General features: G+C 49.6%; 1 protein-coding gene across 2 annotated transcripts in view; it reads right to left on the bottom strand.

The window, feature by feature from the left end:
- Positions 1–15,746, bottom strand: part of gnav1 (guanine nucleotide binding protein (G protein) alpha v1) — a 122,880-nt gene that overhangs the window by 78,401 nt on the left and 28,733 nt on the right. Inside the window, exon 3 of one of the 2 annotated variants that reach the window (XM_063030561.1) lies at positions 3,799–3,891. The exons of the other annotated variant lie outside the window; for it this stretch is intronic. Coding sequence (XP_062886631.1) covers positions 3,799–3,891 — 93 coding nt within the window. The remainder of the gene's footprint in view (positions 1–3,798; positions 3,892–15,746) is intronic. 2 annotated transcript variants of the gene reach the window in all.

The following is a 15,746-nucleotide window of genomic DNA, read 5'->3' as shown; positions in this document are numbered from 1 at the left end:
CATCCATTTGGCGCCTGTCTTCTATTTTTCAGAGTATAACAAAGAGTCACAGGGCAGAAACGGGCTCCTGAGCCTGTCTGGTCTGAGCTTAAATATTATTTAGCCTAGTCACATCGACATGCACCCAGAAAATAGCCCTGCCATCCACGTACTTATCCAAATTTCCCTTAAATGTTGTAATCAAACCCGCATCCACCCCTTCCGCTGGCAACTCGTTTCTTTGTTTTTGGTGTGTGCCTGCACGTGCACGTGTCTGCGTGTCCATGCGTGTGTCTGTGATGATGGATTTCTCCAAGGGGGGGGTGAGAGGGGGAGGGGGGAGGGGAGGGGGGGAGAGAGGAGGGGGGAGGGGGGGAGAGGAGGGGGGGAGAGGAGGGGGGGAGAGGAGGGGGGAGAGGAGGGGGGGAGAGGAGGGGGGGAGAGGAGGGGGGAGAGGAGGGGGGGAGAGGAGGGGGGGAGAGGAGGGGGGGAGAGGAGGGGGGGAGAGGAGGGGGGAGAGGAGGGGGGGGAGGAGGGGGAGAGGAGGGGGAGAGGAGGGGGAGAGGAGGGGGAGAGGAGGGGGAGAGGAGGGGGAGAGGAGGGGGAGAGGAGGGGGGGAGAGGAGGGGGGGAGAGGAGGGGGGGAGAGGAGGGGGGAGAGGAGGGGGGAGAGGAGGGGGGAGAGGACGGGGGGAGGAGGAGGGGTGCCACTCCCCACACAGACATTTTTCACAGTATTTTTCCCTTTGTTTTACGAGGTCGAGTTGCGATCTCAACACTCAACCCGGCACGGATGGAAAGCGTACTCGGGAGCAGACACGACTGGTTTTGAACCCGGGAACCTCCGCTCCCGGGTCTGGCGCCGATGTCGATGCGCCATCAGCCGGTCCAAGGCAACTCGTTTCACCCCCTGAGAGAAGAGGTTTCCCCTCAAGACGCTCTTAAACATTTCACCTTTCACCCTGAGCCCATGACCTCTAGTTCTAGCGTCACCCAACCTCAGTGGAAAGAGCTTGCTTGTATTTACCCTATCCACAGTCCTCACAATTTTGTATACCTCTATCAATCTCCCTCATTCCTCTACACTCCAGGGAATGAAGTTCTAATTCAGCCTTCCCCATATCTCAGGTTCTCAAGTCCCAGCCACACCCTTGTAAATATCCTCTGTATGCTTTCAATCTTACCTATACCGTTCTTGCACGTAGGTGACCAGACCTGCACATTAAATATCTCCCAAATAAATTTCAGTAAGACCGTATCGCTCAGATTCAGAATTGTTCACGTGTACAGAGTGGAATGCGTCTTTTACAACCAATACAATCTAAAGATGCGCTGGGGGCAGCCGGCGGGTGCCACCACACATTCCGGCGCTAACGTAGCACACCCACGATGCTGGGCAGAACAACACAGAACACAACAACGGGGAAGCAAGCCCCGTTCCCCTCTCCCACCCACGCACACAGTCCTCCCAATTTCCAGGCTTCAGCTGTCGGTCACCTCTGGTTCCTCGTGGAAACTAACTCCGCGATCCACCCCCAAGGTTCCCCGTTGTTGTGTTGGGCCACAGTCCCAGACTCAACTTCACATTCACCGGGCAAACACAGAAGTTTAAACATTCTTCACACTGCGGGGGGAGAGGGAGAGACAGAGAACTCTGGACTGATTGGGGCCTCCAAACACACCTCTGCCCCTCCAGAGGGCCCAGACATGGTTGTAACCATGGATGATCTCCGGGAGTGGAGTGTTTCTGCGACCTCGGATCACCTACGAGAAATATACTGGAGAGGGTCTGAGCCCAGTGGCCTGAGGGCCACTCTGCTGAGGAATCTCTGCAAGTCTACTGGGGAAGTCGAAGGCCCAGTGTCTGCCAGTCAACAGAGGTCCAACAGAGGCTGGAGGCCAAAATGGCTTGTCATGGGATTGGAGGGCAGTGTATGTGCGTAGGTGAGTGTGAGGGAAGAATGGGGCTTGTTTTGCTAGATATATGTACATCCATACACACATCAGGATGCTCTTTATCGACTACAGTTTGGCATTCAATACCATCACCCCCTCAAAACTAATCCGTAAGCTTCAAGACCCTGGCCTCAATACCTCCCTGTGCAATTGGATCCTTGATTTCCTCTCTTGTAGACCCCAGGTCAGTTTGGATTGGCAACAACATTTCTTCCATGATCTCGATCGGCACAGACGTACCACAAGGCTGTGTGCTCATTCCCCTGCTCTACTCGCTTCGTGTGGCTAAGCACAGCTCCAATGCCATATTCAAGTTTGCTGATAACTCCACTGTCCCACAGGCCAAATCAAAGGTGGTGATGAATCAGCATGCAGGAGGGAGACTGGAAATCTGGCTGAGGGGCGCCACAACAACCTCTCACTCAATGTCAGCAAGACCAAGGAGCTGATGATTGACTTCAGGAGGAGGAAACCAGAGGTCCATGAGCCAGTCCTGATCAGAGGATTGGAGGTGGAGAGAGTCAGCCACTTTAAATTCCTCTGTTTTATAATTTCAGCGGAACGTCCTGGGCCCAGCAAGTAAAGGCAATTATGAAGAAAGCCCAGCAGTACCTCCACTTCCATAGGAGTTTGTGGAGATTCAGCATGACATCTAAAACTTCTATAGATGTGTAGTGGAGAGTATATTGACTGACTGCAGTAGAAACACCAATGCCCTTGAATGGAAAATCCTACAAAAGGTAGTGGATTTGGCCCAGTATATCACGGGTAAAGCCCTCCCAACCATTGAGCACATCTACATGAAACATTGCTGTAGAAAAGCAGCAACGATCATCAGAGATCCTCACCACCCAGGCCATGCTCTCTTCTCACTGCTACCATTGGGTAGAAGGTACCAGAGCCTTAAGTCTCACACCACCAGGTTCAAGAACAGTTACTACCCCTCAACCATCAGGCTCTTGAACAAAGGAGGAAAATTACATTCATCTACTGAGATGTTCCCACAACCAATGATCTCACTTTAAGGACTCTTTATCTTGTTATTTCATGCTTTCATTATTTGTTGCTATTTATTTATATTTGCAATTCCACAGTTTGTTGTCTTCTATGCTCTTGCTCTTCCATTGATCCTGTTAAAGTTACTGTTCTATACATCTGCTGAGTATGCCCGCAGGAAAATGAATCTCAGGGTTGTATGTGGTGCCATGTAGATACTCTGATAATAAATTTTACTTTGAACTCTGATCATAAATTTACTTTGAACTTTGATAATAAATAATTTACTTTGAACTTCAGTCTATTCTGTGCTGCTCTGTTGAACATTGTGGACATGCAATGCTGGCGCCAAAATGTGTGGCAACACTTGCGGGCTGCCCCTAGTGCATTCTGGTTAACACCATTGACTCATTCCACTCTATGTTTCATTTACATCTGATGAATAAATCTTAAACACAAGAGATCCTGCAGATGTGGAAATCCACAGTAACACACACACACACACACACACACACACACACACACGAGGAATTCCCCAGATCAGGAAGTATCTGTGGAGAGGAACAAACAGTTGACATTTCGGGCCGAGACCTTTCATCAGAATTTGAACCTGAGCTTCATGGTGAAAGAGAACTTCCATTCATGAGGCCAGTGTGCTCAGCAGCTCTTTCGAAGGAGGATCTAATCTGCCCCCAGCCTCTTCTATCTCATAGCTGTGGGAAGTGCTACCCAGCCCTTCGCAAAGCTCCCGTCAAGTCAGCCCCATTCAGGCCGCGTGCCCCAGATCAGCACAACTCGGCGTCGAACACACACCTCATTCACCCCCTCACGGTGGGTCATCTCAAACCCACGGGCACCACATTCTCACCGTGTTTTTGGGGTTGGCCAGGTTGATCCGCAAGATGCCCATGCCTTGTAGCACGAACTTCATTGAACTGAGGAGATTGTCTAGGACGGCAGGCTGGAGGGAGGAAGAAGAGACAAACCAGTGGTTAGCCAAGATCAGATGTCAAAAAGACTGGAGAACGAGGCAACAAAAACTTTTAATTTCTTTGAACATCACCTGGAGTTTCACAGGAGTGGTCTGGATCCTACTAATAGGAAAGCCAACCACACACTGGTACCAGATACAAGGTAAATGACTTATTCTACTTAATACCCATGATATTCAAAGATTTTCTCAGGGGGCTTGTCAACTTGAAATTATGTCGCTTTTTTCTTTCATGTAGAGATACAACACAGGACATTACAGCCCAGTACAGGCTCTTCGGCTCATGGTGTTGTGGCAACCTTTTAACTTTCTCAAAGACTAATCTAACCCTTCCCTCTGACATCCGTTAGTCTTGCGAGACCATGGATCTGCGCCTGGAAAGTCTTCACTCTCCAGGGCGCAGGCCTGGGCAAGGTTGTATGGAAGACCAGCAGTTGCCCATGCTGCAAGTCTCCCCTCCCCACGACACCAATGTTGTCCAAGAGAAGGGCATTAGGACCCATACAGCTTGGCACCAGTGTCGTCACAGAGCAATGTGTGACTAAGTGCCTTGCTCAAGGACACAACACGTTCCCTCGGCTGGGGCTCGAACTCACGACCTTCAGGTCGCTAGTCCAATGCCTTAACCACTTGGCCACATGCCCACAGAGGGAGAGTTGTCTTCCCTCAGCCTCGGACGAGTTCTTTACGGCTCTCAGTTCCAATGGAAAGAGCATCAAGGTCTTGAAATGGAAATCGAATATCCAAATTCCTGGTGAAATCACACCTTGTCCCTTCCTTTACAGTCCTGATGAAAAGTCTCAGCCTGAGACATCGACTATTTATTCCTCCAGTACTCTTACGTGTCTTGCTCCTAACCCACTTTCACAGGAAAACTTCTCACTGTGGACTCTGTGATGATTGGAAAGCCAACTTCCACCAGTCTCGCGAAGTGAGCAATGGATGGTCATAGCACTGGACCTCGGCATCCCGTCCAACTGTCTGGGAAAAGGGAGGTCAAGGGCCCAATTCTAGAGCAAGTTCATGGGACCGGGACCAGGCGGTAAACAAAGAACATACAAACATTCAGTGGCCACTTTACTAGGTACCTCCCGTACACAACAAAATGGCCATCGAGTGTCTATCCGTGACCTTCTGCTGCTGCAGCTCCTCCCTGCCCAGGTTCGACGTGTTGTGCATTCAGAGACACTTGGCTATTTGAGCTACTGCTCCCTTCCTGTCAACTTGAAGCAGTCTGGCCCTTCTCCTCTGATCTCATTAACAAGGTGCTTTCACCCACTGGATTTTGTTTTTTTGTTTTTTACACCACTCTCTGTCAACTCTGGAGCAGGGATTCCCAACCTGGGGTCTACGGACCCCCTGGATAATGGTATTGGTCAATGGCATAAAAGACATTGGAAACCCCTGCTCTAGAGACTTGCTGTGCATGAAAATCCCAGGAGACTGGCAGCTTCTGAGATACTCAAACCACCCCGTCTGGCACCGACAATTGTTCCACAGTCAACATCATATTTCTTCCCTATTCCTAACAGCTGAGCTTCTTGACCATGTCTGCATGATTGAGTTGCTGCCACATGACTGGCTGATTAGATACTTACATCAATGAGCAAGTGTACAGGTGTCCTTATAATGTGGCCACTGAGTATAAAATAGCACAGGTCCTTCACTCCCAGATCAATCCTACCCTTCCCTCCTAAACAGGCCCTTCGGTCCCAGATCAATCCTACCTTTCCCTCCCAAACAGGCCTTTTGGTCCCAGATCAATCCTACCTTTCCCTCCCAAACAGGCCCTTTGGTCCCAGATCAATCCTACCTTTCCCTCCCAAACAGGCCCTTCGGTCCCACATCGATCCTACCCTTCCCTCCCAAACAGGCCCTTTGGTCCTACATCGATCCTACCCTTCCCTCCTAAACAGGCCCTTCACTCCCAGATCAATCCTACCCTTCCCACCCAAACAAGCCCTTCACTCCCAGATCAATCCTACCCTTCCCATCCAAACAAGCCCTTCACTCCCAGATCAATCCTACCCTTCCCTCCTAAACAGGCCCTTCACTCCTAGATCAATCCTACTCTTCCCTCCCAAACAGCCCTCCATTCTTCTTTCATCTACGTACCTATCTAAGAGTTTCTTAAATGACCCTGCTGTATCTGACTCTGCCACCACCCAGTTGGCAGCATAGTCCTGGTGACAACTCAGCACAACAGAATCCGATGGAAGACTGTAAAAGGGAAAACTAAGTACGGCCTCCCACCCTGTGCAGAGGCACAAAATTTGTATTCAAAGCCTCAGCTCACAGAATTCAGTAATGCGAGGTTTTGTGATTGCAACAATACCAATCCATCTGTGACCTCTGAATGATAATACCATATTATCAGGTTGTTATAACTGGGACAATAATAGATTAAAGCGTCAGGGCCGCGACAAACCAACCCATTGTAAACAGAACAATCCCAATCTATTGTCGCCTCACGAAAGGCACAAAGCTGCCGCAGCTGGAACCGACCGTCTGCGCTCAGCAATCAGCCCTTCATTTCTTCATGAACGGTACCGTCACCAGGATTTTGTGAACGGGGGCAACGCTCATCCTTAATGGCACGGTTAGCGTGACGCCAGCGATCCGGGTTCGATTCCCGCCAGGTGCTTTTTCACGCTCGCCCCGTGACCGCGCGGGCTTGGTAAGAGCCGCACCGGTTTCCCCTCACGGCCCAAACACGTACCAGTCGGCAGGTCAGTACCGGTCGGTACCGTGGACCAGCTGAGCTGTTACCGGGCTAGGGGGCACAACTTAAAGGTGATTGGGTGAAAGTAAAGAAGGGATGTCAGAGACAAGTTGTTTTTTCTCGCTCACAGAGTGGTGGGTGAGTGAAACACCCTGCCTGGGGAGGTGGTAGAGGCAGATAATTATTGATTGATTGACTGATTGAGATACGGTGCAGAATAGACCCTTCTCAGCAATCCCCCGATTTAACCTGAGCCTAATCACAGGGAAATTTACAATGAGCATGTCCTTGGACTGTGGGAGAAAACGGGGAGAACGTACAGACTCCTTACAAGCAACGGCGGGAATTGAACCCGGGTCGCAGGTACTGTAAAGCGTCGTGCTAACCACTCCGCCAGGGTTCCACCCCACCGTGCACATGATGACCGTAAAATGGAAGGGAAGTGTCGGATTGATCTTAGAGTACGTTAAAAGGTCAGCACAACATTGTGGGCCGAAGGGCCTGTACTGTGCTGTACTGTTCTATGTCGTATCTCTAAATTTAAAGTGGCATAACTTCAAACTGACAAATCCCCGATAGAATCTCTATGACTATCATGCAAATTGATTAAAATAAACCATTTGCCACGTAAGTAGATGCTTCACACTCCAAGTGGTGAACAGAAGCAGTAACAGGTAATGGACTGCCAGCGACACACACAAAATGCTGCAGGATCTCAGCAGTATCCATGGAAACGGATAAAGAGTCGACGTTTCAGGCCCAGACCCCTCGCCAGGACGGGAAAGGAAGGGGAGGTCAGATTAAGGTGGTTGGAGGGGGAGCGACGGGAGGAAGGAGGACAAGGTGGCAGGTGACAGGTGAAAGCGGGAGAGGGGGAGGGGCTGAAGTAAAGAGCTGGGAAGTTGATTGCTGGAAGACATAAACGGCTGGACAAGGGGGGCTGATAGGAGAGGACAGAAGGCTGTGGAAGGGGGAGGATCACCAGACGGAGGTGGGGCAGGTAAGGAGATAAGGTGAGAGAGGGGAAAAGGGGATGGGGACTGGTGAAGGATGAAGCTAGAGAAATTGACGGTTGGGTCATCAGGTTGGAGGCTATCCAGATGGAATACGAAGTGTTGCTCCTCCAACCCGAGTGCGGCCTCATGGCAACAGTAGAAGAGGACATGGACTGACGTGTTGGAACGGGAATGGGAAGTAGAATGTGTATAGCCACTGGGAGATCCTGCTTTTCTGGCGGATGGAGCGTAGATGCTTGGCGAAGAAGCCTACCAATCTACACCAGGTCTCACCCCGGGACCACCAGATACAGTAAATGACCCCAACAGACTTGCAGGTGAAGTGTCGCCTCACCTGGAAGGACTGTTTGGGGCCCTGAACGGTAGTGTGGGGAGAAGTCCAGGGGTGGGTGTGTAGCACTTGTTCCGCTTGCACGGATAAATACCTGGAGAGAGGTCAGTGGAGAGGGACAGGTTGACAAGAGACTGACAGCACTCGCCACCAATCTCCTTCCACAACAAGTTTCACAAGAGGAAGGGAGAAGGTGGATGAGTCGTGACCAGGGTGGAAGGTGGGTGGCTGATCCACAAGGGAGAGAAACATTCCCCCCGGTGGGGCCCTCCAGAACTTGCTTGAGAGAGCGGGCAGCACCTCCCCCCCCCCCCGGCCGAATGTGACTACCTCCGGTGACACACTGCTTGCTCAGTAATGTTACGGGTCAAAGGCCGACGGAGAGAAAACAAGTTGGTGTCCACACATTCCCACTTCATCGTGAAACATTAACTTCGAAACTCAAGTCCTCGTTACACTCCATAAACCTCCGCATCCAAAGGTCAGGGTTAACGAACCAGAAGGAAATCCACCTCACAGCAGTACAAACAAAGTCCAGCAGCAAGCCACAAGACGTAGCGTCAGGGCCTGGAAACCGGAGAAAAATAAAATCTCTTTGGCTTGGAGAGGGGGAGAGGCGATGGAGGAACTGATGGGCGAGTCTCATTGGGCATGGCAAGCAGCCATTTGTAGCTCCCAGCTCACAGCAGTGAGATAGATCAGCTGGTAACAACAGCCTCGCACTGCCAAGGAACTGACTCCGGACGTCGGGAAGGGGAAGTCCAGGGAACAGACACCAGACTTCAGCGAGGGCTCAGCAGTGGGAAGAGGGAGCAGTTTCAAGTTTCTAGGCGTCAGCATCTCTGAACGTCTATCCTGGGCCCAACATACTAATGCAGTTCTGAAGGAAGCACCCCAGAGGCTCCATTCCAATACAAGTTTGAGGAGATCTGGTGTGCCACTAAAGACTCGAGCAAATTTCTGCAGGTGTGCGGTGGAGGTCAGCCTGACTGGTCGCATCACCGTCCGGTACGGTGGGCGGGCACTGCGCAGGATCGGAAAAAGTTGCGGAGTGTTGTAAACTCACACAACTCCATCGCGGGCCCCAGCTTCCCCAGGACGGAGGACTTCGTCAAAAGGCAATGCCTCAGGAAGGCAGCGTCCATCGTTAAGGATCTTCACCACCCAGGACCTGCCCTCGTCACATTGCTGCCACTGAAGCCTGACGCGACACACTCAGTGTCTTCAGGAGCAGCCTCTTTCCCTCCGCCATGATTTCTGTGAACACTACCTTGCTATTTTTCTCTCTCTTTGCACTATTTATATATTTCTATTGTAACATCATTTTTTTAATGTATTGCACCATACTGCTGCTTCAAAACGCAAACAACAGGGATTCTGCAGATGCTGGAAATTCAAGCAACACACATCAAAGTTGCTGGTGAACGCAGCAGGACAGGCAGCATCTCTAGGAAGAGGTACAGTCGACGTTTCAGGCCGAGACCCTTCGTCAGGACTAACTGAAGGAAGAAGGAAGAAGGAAGACCCTTTTTCCTTCAGTTAGTCCTGACGAAGGGTCTCGGCCTGAAACGTCCACTGTACCTCTTCCTACAGATGCTGCCTGGCCTGCTGTGTTCACCAGCAACTTTGATGTGTGTTGCTGCTTCAAAACATCGGATTTCACAACATACATCAGTGATAATAAACCTGATTCTGATTATTGTCACAGTTCACCATCACTGAAAACAAATACACGAGATTGCTCCCTGCAATATCCTTACAGCCAAGGTTCTACTATAAATTACATCAGAATATATATAAAAAAAATAAGACATGCTCTCTGATCCAGGCAGCATCCTGGTGAATCTCCTCTGCACCCTCCCTAAAGCTTCTGAATCCTTCCTATAACGAGGTGACTAGAATGGAACACAATATTCCAAGTGTGGTCTAACCAGTTTTATAGACCAGCAAAATTACCCTGTGGCTCAGGAACTCAATCCCCCGACTAATGAAGGCCAACACACCACACGCCTTCTTAACCACCCTATCAACATGTGTGGGGTTGGGGAGGTGGAGATACGTCTCTACCAAAGGAGGTGGAAGGTGCTCCTTCCCTCCGCTAGCCTGCAGGTCACCCTTGGGCAAGGTGTAGCATTTGCCCAGCCCCCCCCGATCAGGGTCATGTGAAGCCATGGGAACAGGTGGTGGATGGTCGTATGAGCAGCTGGTACATATCACAAGTCCTGGTTATGCAACCACTGACGCCAGGCAATCTCTGAAGAGTATTGATAGTAGCTGGGGTCACCCATCTTGCAAAGACACTGCCCAGAAGAAGACAATGGCAAACCACTTCTGTAGAAAAATTTGCCAAGAATGTTCATGGTCATGCAAAGACATGATGGTCCACATTACCCAACATGGCACATAACAAATGATCAACTTGCCTGGCAACTTTGAGGGATCTGCAGATACGAATCCCAAGATCCTTCTGTTCCGCCACACTGCCTAGAATCCAGCCATTAACCCTGTATTCGGCCATTAAGTTAAACCTTCCAAAAGAGAATCACTTCGCACTTCTCTGAATTGAACTCTATCTGCCGCTCCTCAGCCCAGATCTGTATCCAATCAAAATCCCGCCCTAACTCGATGGGCTGAAGGGCCTATTCCCACTCTATACCGAGATGAACGGATGTTTGTCAAGGGCCAGGGGAGGATTGCGGCTTTAAATCAGCCCAGTGGCCTGTTCCTGATTCAATCTCCATGTCCACTGGGAGGACATTAGGAATTGATTGGGGATGGGGTGGGGAGGTGGCAGGAAAAAGAACTCTAGTTCGTGGGGGGGGGGGGTTACTGCACAGAAAGGGTCACACAGTTCTCAACACCCTTCCTGGGGCTCCGGATCCCGCTCAAGCTGACAGGGTGGGTACGGCGGCACATCGTGTGTTGGCCTTCGTTAGCCAGCAGACTGCGTTCAAGAGCCGAGAGGCCACTCTATAAAACCCTGGTGAGACCACACTTGGCATACTCATGGACGGTTCTGGTCGCCTCATTATAGGAAGGATGTGGAAGCTTTAGAGAGGGTGCAGCGACGGACCAGGACATTGCCTCGATTAGAGAGCATATCTCTTGAGGAAAGGCTGAGCGATCTCTGGCTTTCCTCTTTGGAATGAAGGAGGCTGAGAGGGGAATTGATACAGGTGTATGAAATGATAAGAGGCATTGATAGCGTGGACAGCCAGCGACCTCTTTCCATGAGAGGGCATACGGTTGAAGTGATTGAAGGGAATCATAGGCTGGGTGTCAGAGGTAGTGTTTTTTTTTTTAAAAACACAGAGTGGTGGGTGTGTGGATGGTCATAGAGGCTCATATGTTAGGACACTGAAGAGACTCTTAGATTGGTACAAGGGTGATAGACAAGTGGAGGCTATGAAGGAGGGATGCTTCAGTTTACTTTACTTTATTGTTGCCAAACAATTGATACGAGAGCGTACAATCATCACAGCGACATTTCATTCTGCGCCTCATGCTCCCTGGAGTACAAATCGATAGTAAATAGTAAAAATTTAAATTATAAATCATAAATAGAAAATAGAAAAGGGAAAGTAAGGTAGTGCAAAACAAGAACCGGGTGGGATGGTGCGAAGACAATAACCTGCCCCTCAACGTCAGCAAGACGATGGAATTGGTTGTTGACTTCAGAAGGAGTAGCGGACCGCACAACCCCATCTACATCGGTGGTGCACAAGTGGAACAGGTCAAAAGCTTTAAGTTCCTCAGGGTCAATATCACAAATGACCTGACTTGGTCCAACCAAGCAGAGTCCACTGCCAAGAAGGCCCACCAGCGCCTTTACTTCCTGAGAAAGCTAAAGAAATTTGGCTTCAAGTTTCCAGTTTGATCTTGGTATAGGGTAAAAGGTCAAGGGTCAGCACAACACTGTGGGCCGAAGTTGTCCTGCATTGTGCTGTCGTGTTCTGTGTTCTATGTCCAGTCCCAGTCTCCAAGGGTTGGCAGCTCCACGACAGGGACAGACCACCCAGGCCAACACCATCTCAGCCAGACACAACAGAGTGTCTGTTTTCATCCCGGCCGTAATGCAGGCAGTCAGGAGAACTGGATTAGTAAAGCTCTAATCCTGCCCTTCTCTGGCTGAACGCACAGCTGGCGAGGCAGGGATCAGCACAGCTTGACTGCACGAAGGCCGGGAGGTGGGACAAAGGGCTGCTGTTCCACACCGGTCAGCTGAGCGGCCGCACCCCAGGCAAAGCAACCTACCAACTCGCACCGGCCGGAAACCGCAGAGGTTTCTCAGCACAGAAAATCACCTACTCATTGACTTAATCCTGGGTTACAAGAGAGTTGACCGATAGTCCGTGCGCATTGCAACGTGCAGAAAGAAAGAGTCACTGCTTTCTAGCTCCAGAGTCCCTGGTTCCATTCCGAGCTCTACTGCTGTTTGTGTGGAGTTTGCACGCTCTCCGCTCTCTCTGTGACCATGTGGATCTCCCTTCGGTGCTCCAGTTAGACAGACACCATCTGCCTCACACACACACACACACCCCCCTAGGGTGCCCAAGAGTTCTGCACAGTACTGTAGTAATTTTACATATTGCACTGCACTACTGCAGCAAAAAAACCCCACAAATTTCATGACGTATATGAGTGATGATAAATCTGATTCTGATACGGGTCTCTATTGTGGACTGAGAGTGGGAAGGGGGCAGGGAGAGGGGAGTCATAGTTGGGAAAGGGGGAAGGGAGAGGGGAGGGAGAGGGGAGGGAGCGGGAAGCACCAGAGGGACATTTTCTGATGATCAACAAACAAAACTATTTGGAATCAAATGACCTTGCCTGACGCCTCAGGGCTGGGTGTGTCTGCACCCATACCACTCCTCCCCCCCCCCCAGTCCCTGGCACTCCTCCTCTGCCACCTGTCCCTCACCCCTCCTGCGGCGCTCCACCCTCGCCATTCCCAACATCCTCTGCTCCAGCCAGATTTACAAACTCACTCTGCACTCCACGTTGACAAATACAGCACTGTGCAAAAGTCTTAGGCACATTAGCTATACACATGTGCCTGGACTTTTGCACAGTACTGCATGTAAACTCTTCCCTCCTACACAGCATTATGTAAGACCCCACCCAGCCTCAACATTCCCTTTTCTCCCCTCTCTCACCGTACAAAAGCCTGAAGGCATGTACCACCATGCTCCAGGCCATCCCACTGTTATAAGACTCTTAAACAGACCTCATGTACGATAAGATGCACTCTTGACCTTACAATCTACCTTGTTATCATTATGCACTTTATGGCTTACCTGCACTGCAAATCTAAAAAGTTTCTTTCCCTTTGATCTGCCCTACACCCCTCTCTGTATTACTCCTGTCACGGTACAGCACACATCTTAAACCACTTTTTGTATTGCTGTTAATTGTATATTTTTTATCTATAGTGAAATGATTCTCAGAGAAATAGAAGACCTAGATGGGATAAAAATTGGAGGTGTTAACATCAACGATATAAGATATGCAGACGATACCACCCTAATAGCAAGTGCTGCAGAAGACCTACAAATCCTCCCAGACAAGGTAGTACAAACAAGTGCAGATTTTGGTCTAACCACCAATTGTAAAAAAAACCAAATGTATGGTAATATCAAAACAGCTGGATACTCCCAACTGCCAATTGTACATTGGTAACCAAGAGATTGAACAAAAGACCAGCTTTAATTACCTTGGTAGCTTTATATCACAAGATGCTATAAGTAGAAATAAGAAGAATTGCCATTGCCAAAACCAACTTCCAAAAAATGAAACCCATTTTCACTAACAGACACATTTCTATGACAACAAGGCTTAGGCTACTAAAATATAACATCTGGCCAATCTTGCTGTATGCTTCCGAAACATGGACCATAACACCAGAACTCCAAAGAAACTTAGAAGCAACAGAAATGTGGTGTCTTAGAAGAATGCTGAAAATATAATACAGAGATAGGGTAACTAATGAGACAGTACTCCAACCTGCCCATACAAAAAGATCTTTAATGAGAACAGTAAATGAGAGGAAACTTAAACTCCTGGGCCATGTCATCAGAAAGGGAGAATTAGAATGCCTTACATTACAAGGCCGTATGCCTGGGAAACGCGGAAGAGGAAGGCAAAGAAGAAAATACATGGACACTGTGAAAGAACTAACAGATCTAAGTGTGCGAGATATCATTGACGCTGCGAAGGGTCGTTCGATGTGGAAAGCCATGATCGCCCAAGCGTGTAACGTGCAAGGCACACGAAGAAGAAATTAATTGTAAATACATGCTGGTATTTATGTATTCACAGACACTCTGAACTTTCTGCAGTGAGCGGGAATTGAACCTGGGTCTCCCACATGGCAGGCGAGAATTCTACCCCTAAACCACCGGGGCTGAGGTAGAGGTGGGACAGACACTTGCTCTCCCAGGTGAGCCAAATCAAAAGCAAGTTACTCAGCACGTCAGTCAGCCTCAGTGTGAGAGGGACAGGGTTAACATTACAGGTCACAGACCTTTCGTCAGAACTGAAGGAACAAGACAGGATTTGGGGAGGGGTGGGGAGAGCAGAGGGAATTCTGGGATACGGTCCGATTGATAAACACGGGCGACACTCAGCGACTGGGGTTCAATTCCCACCACTGTCCGTAAGGAGTTCGTATGTTTACTCTGTGACCGCTTGTGTTTCCTCCCACATTCCAAAGATGTACGGGATAGGGTTAGTGAGCGGTGGGCACGCTATATTGGCGCTGGAAGCATGGTGAAACTTGCAAGCTGTCAACACAATCCTCGTACTGTGCTGGTTGCTGATGCAAACGATGCATTGAAATGTATGCTTCGATAAGCACGTGACAAATAAAGCTCATCATTTTTAATCTAAAATTTTCCACCCAACAAGCCTCTGCTCTCCAGAGCAAGCCCTGTTCTGTGGAACCGACCTTCTGCAGAATTTAACCCATCAGTTCCAGCTACTTGCAAAGACTCCCAAGAATGTTATTGGTTTGGGGACTGCCCCCATCACTGAAGTGTGGGTTCCCCAGTTACCCCTAACACTGAGGGGATTACAATCGACCAGATGGCATGCATGGTAGAGCCACTTCCTCATGACCCCAGAGACCCCTGTTCAATCCCAGCCTTGGGAGCAGTTTGTATGGAATCTGCACGTCCTCTCTGTAACTGCACAGGACCCCACATCCGAAAGTCGTGCTGGTTGGCGGTTTCACTAAACCATCTGTAACTTTGTCAAAGGGTAGAATCTGGGGTTGGCAGGGGGCAGTGGGGAGAGAAAGGGAGGCAGAGGGGCAATGGACTAAAATCTGGGGAGAATAAGAAGCCAGAACTCATTAGGGGATCAGAGGTGGAGAGGGTCAGTAACTTTAAATTCCTTGGTGTTACCATGTCAGAGAATCCTGAGACCAGCGTGTAAATGCCATCACACAAGAAGGCACAACAGCATCTCTACTTTCTTAGAAGTTTGCGTAGATTCAGCAAGTCACCTGAAACTTTGACAAACTTCCACAGAAGTTGAGATTATCCTGATTGGTTGCATCATGGCCTGGTGCAGAAACACCAATGCCCACTAACGGAAAAGTCTACAGATACAGCCCAGTCCATCGCCTGCTACAGCCACCCAGGGAAGGTGGTGTCAGAGGCAGTGCGTGGCCCAACAAAAGGTGTAAATGATTCCCTTGGACATTTTTCCTGGGATTGCAAGACTCTGTTGGATATTATTAATTTAGAACCCAGTG

Source organism: Mobula hypostoma, chromosome 22 (assembly GCF_963921235.1).
Source record: "Mobula hypostoma chromosome 22, sMobHyp1.1, whole genome shotgun sequence".
Lineage (NCBI taxonomy): Eukaryota > Metazoa > Chordata > Chondrichthyes > Myliobatiformes > Myliobatidae > Mobula > Mobula hypostoma.
This window is presented reverse-complemented; position numbering and strand designations above follow the sequence as displayed.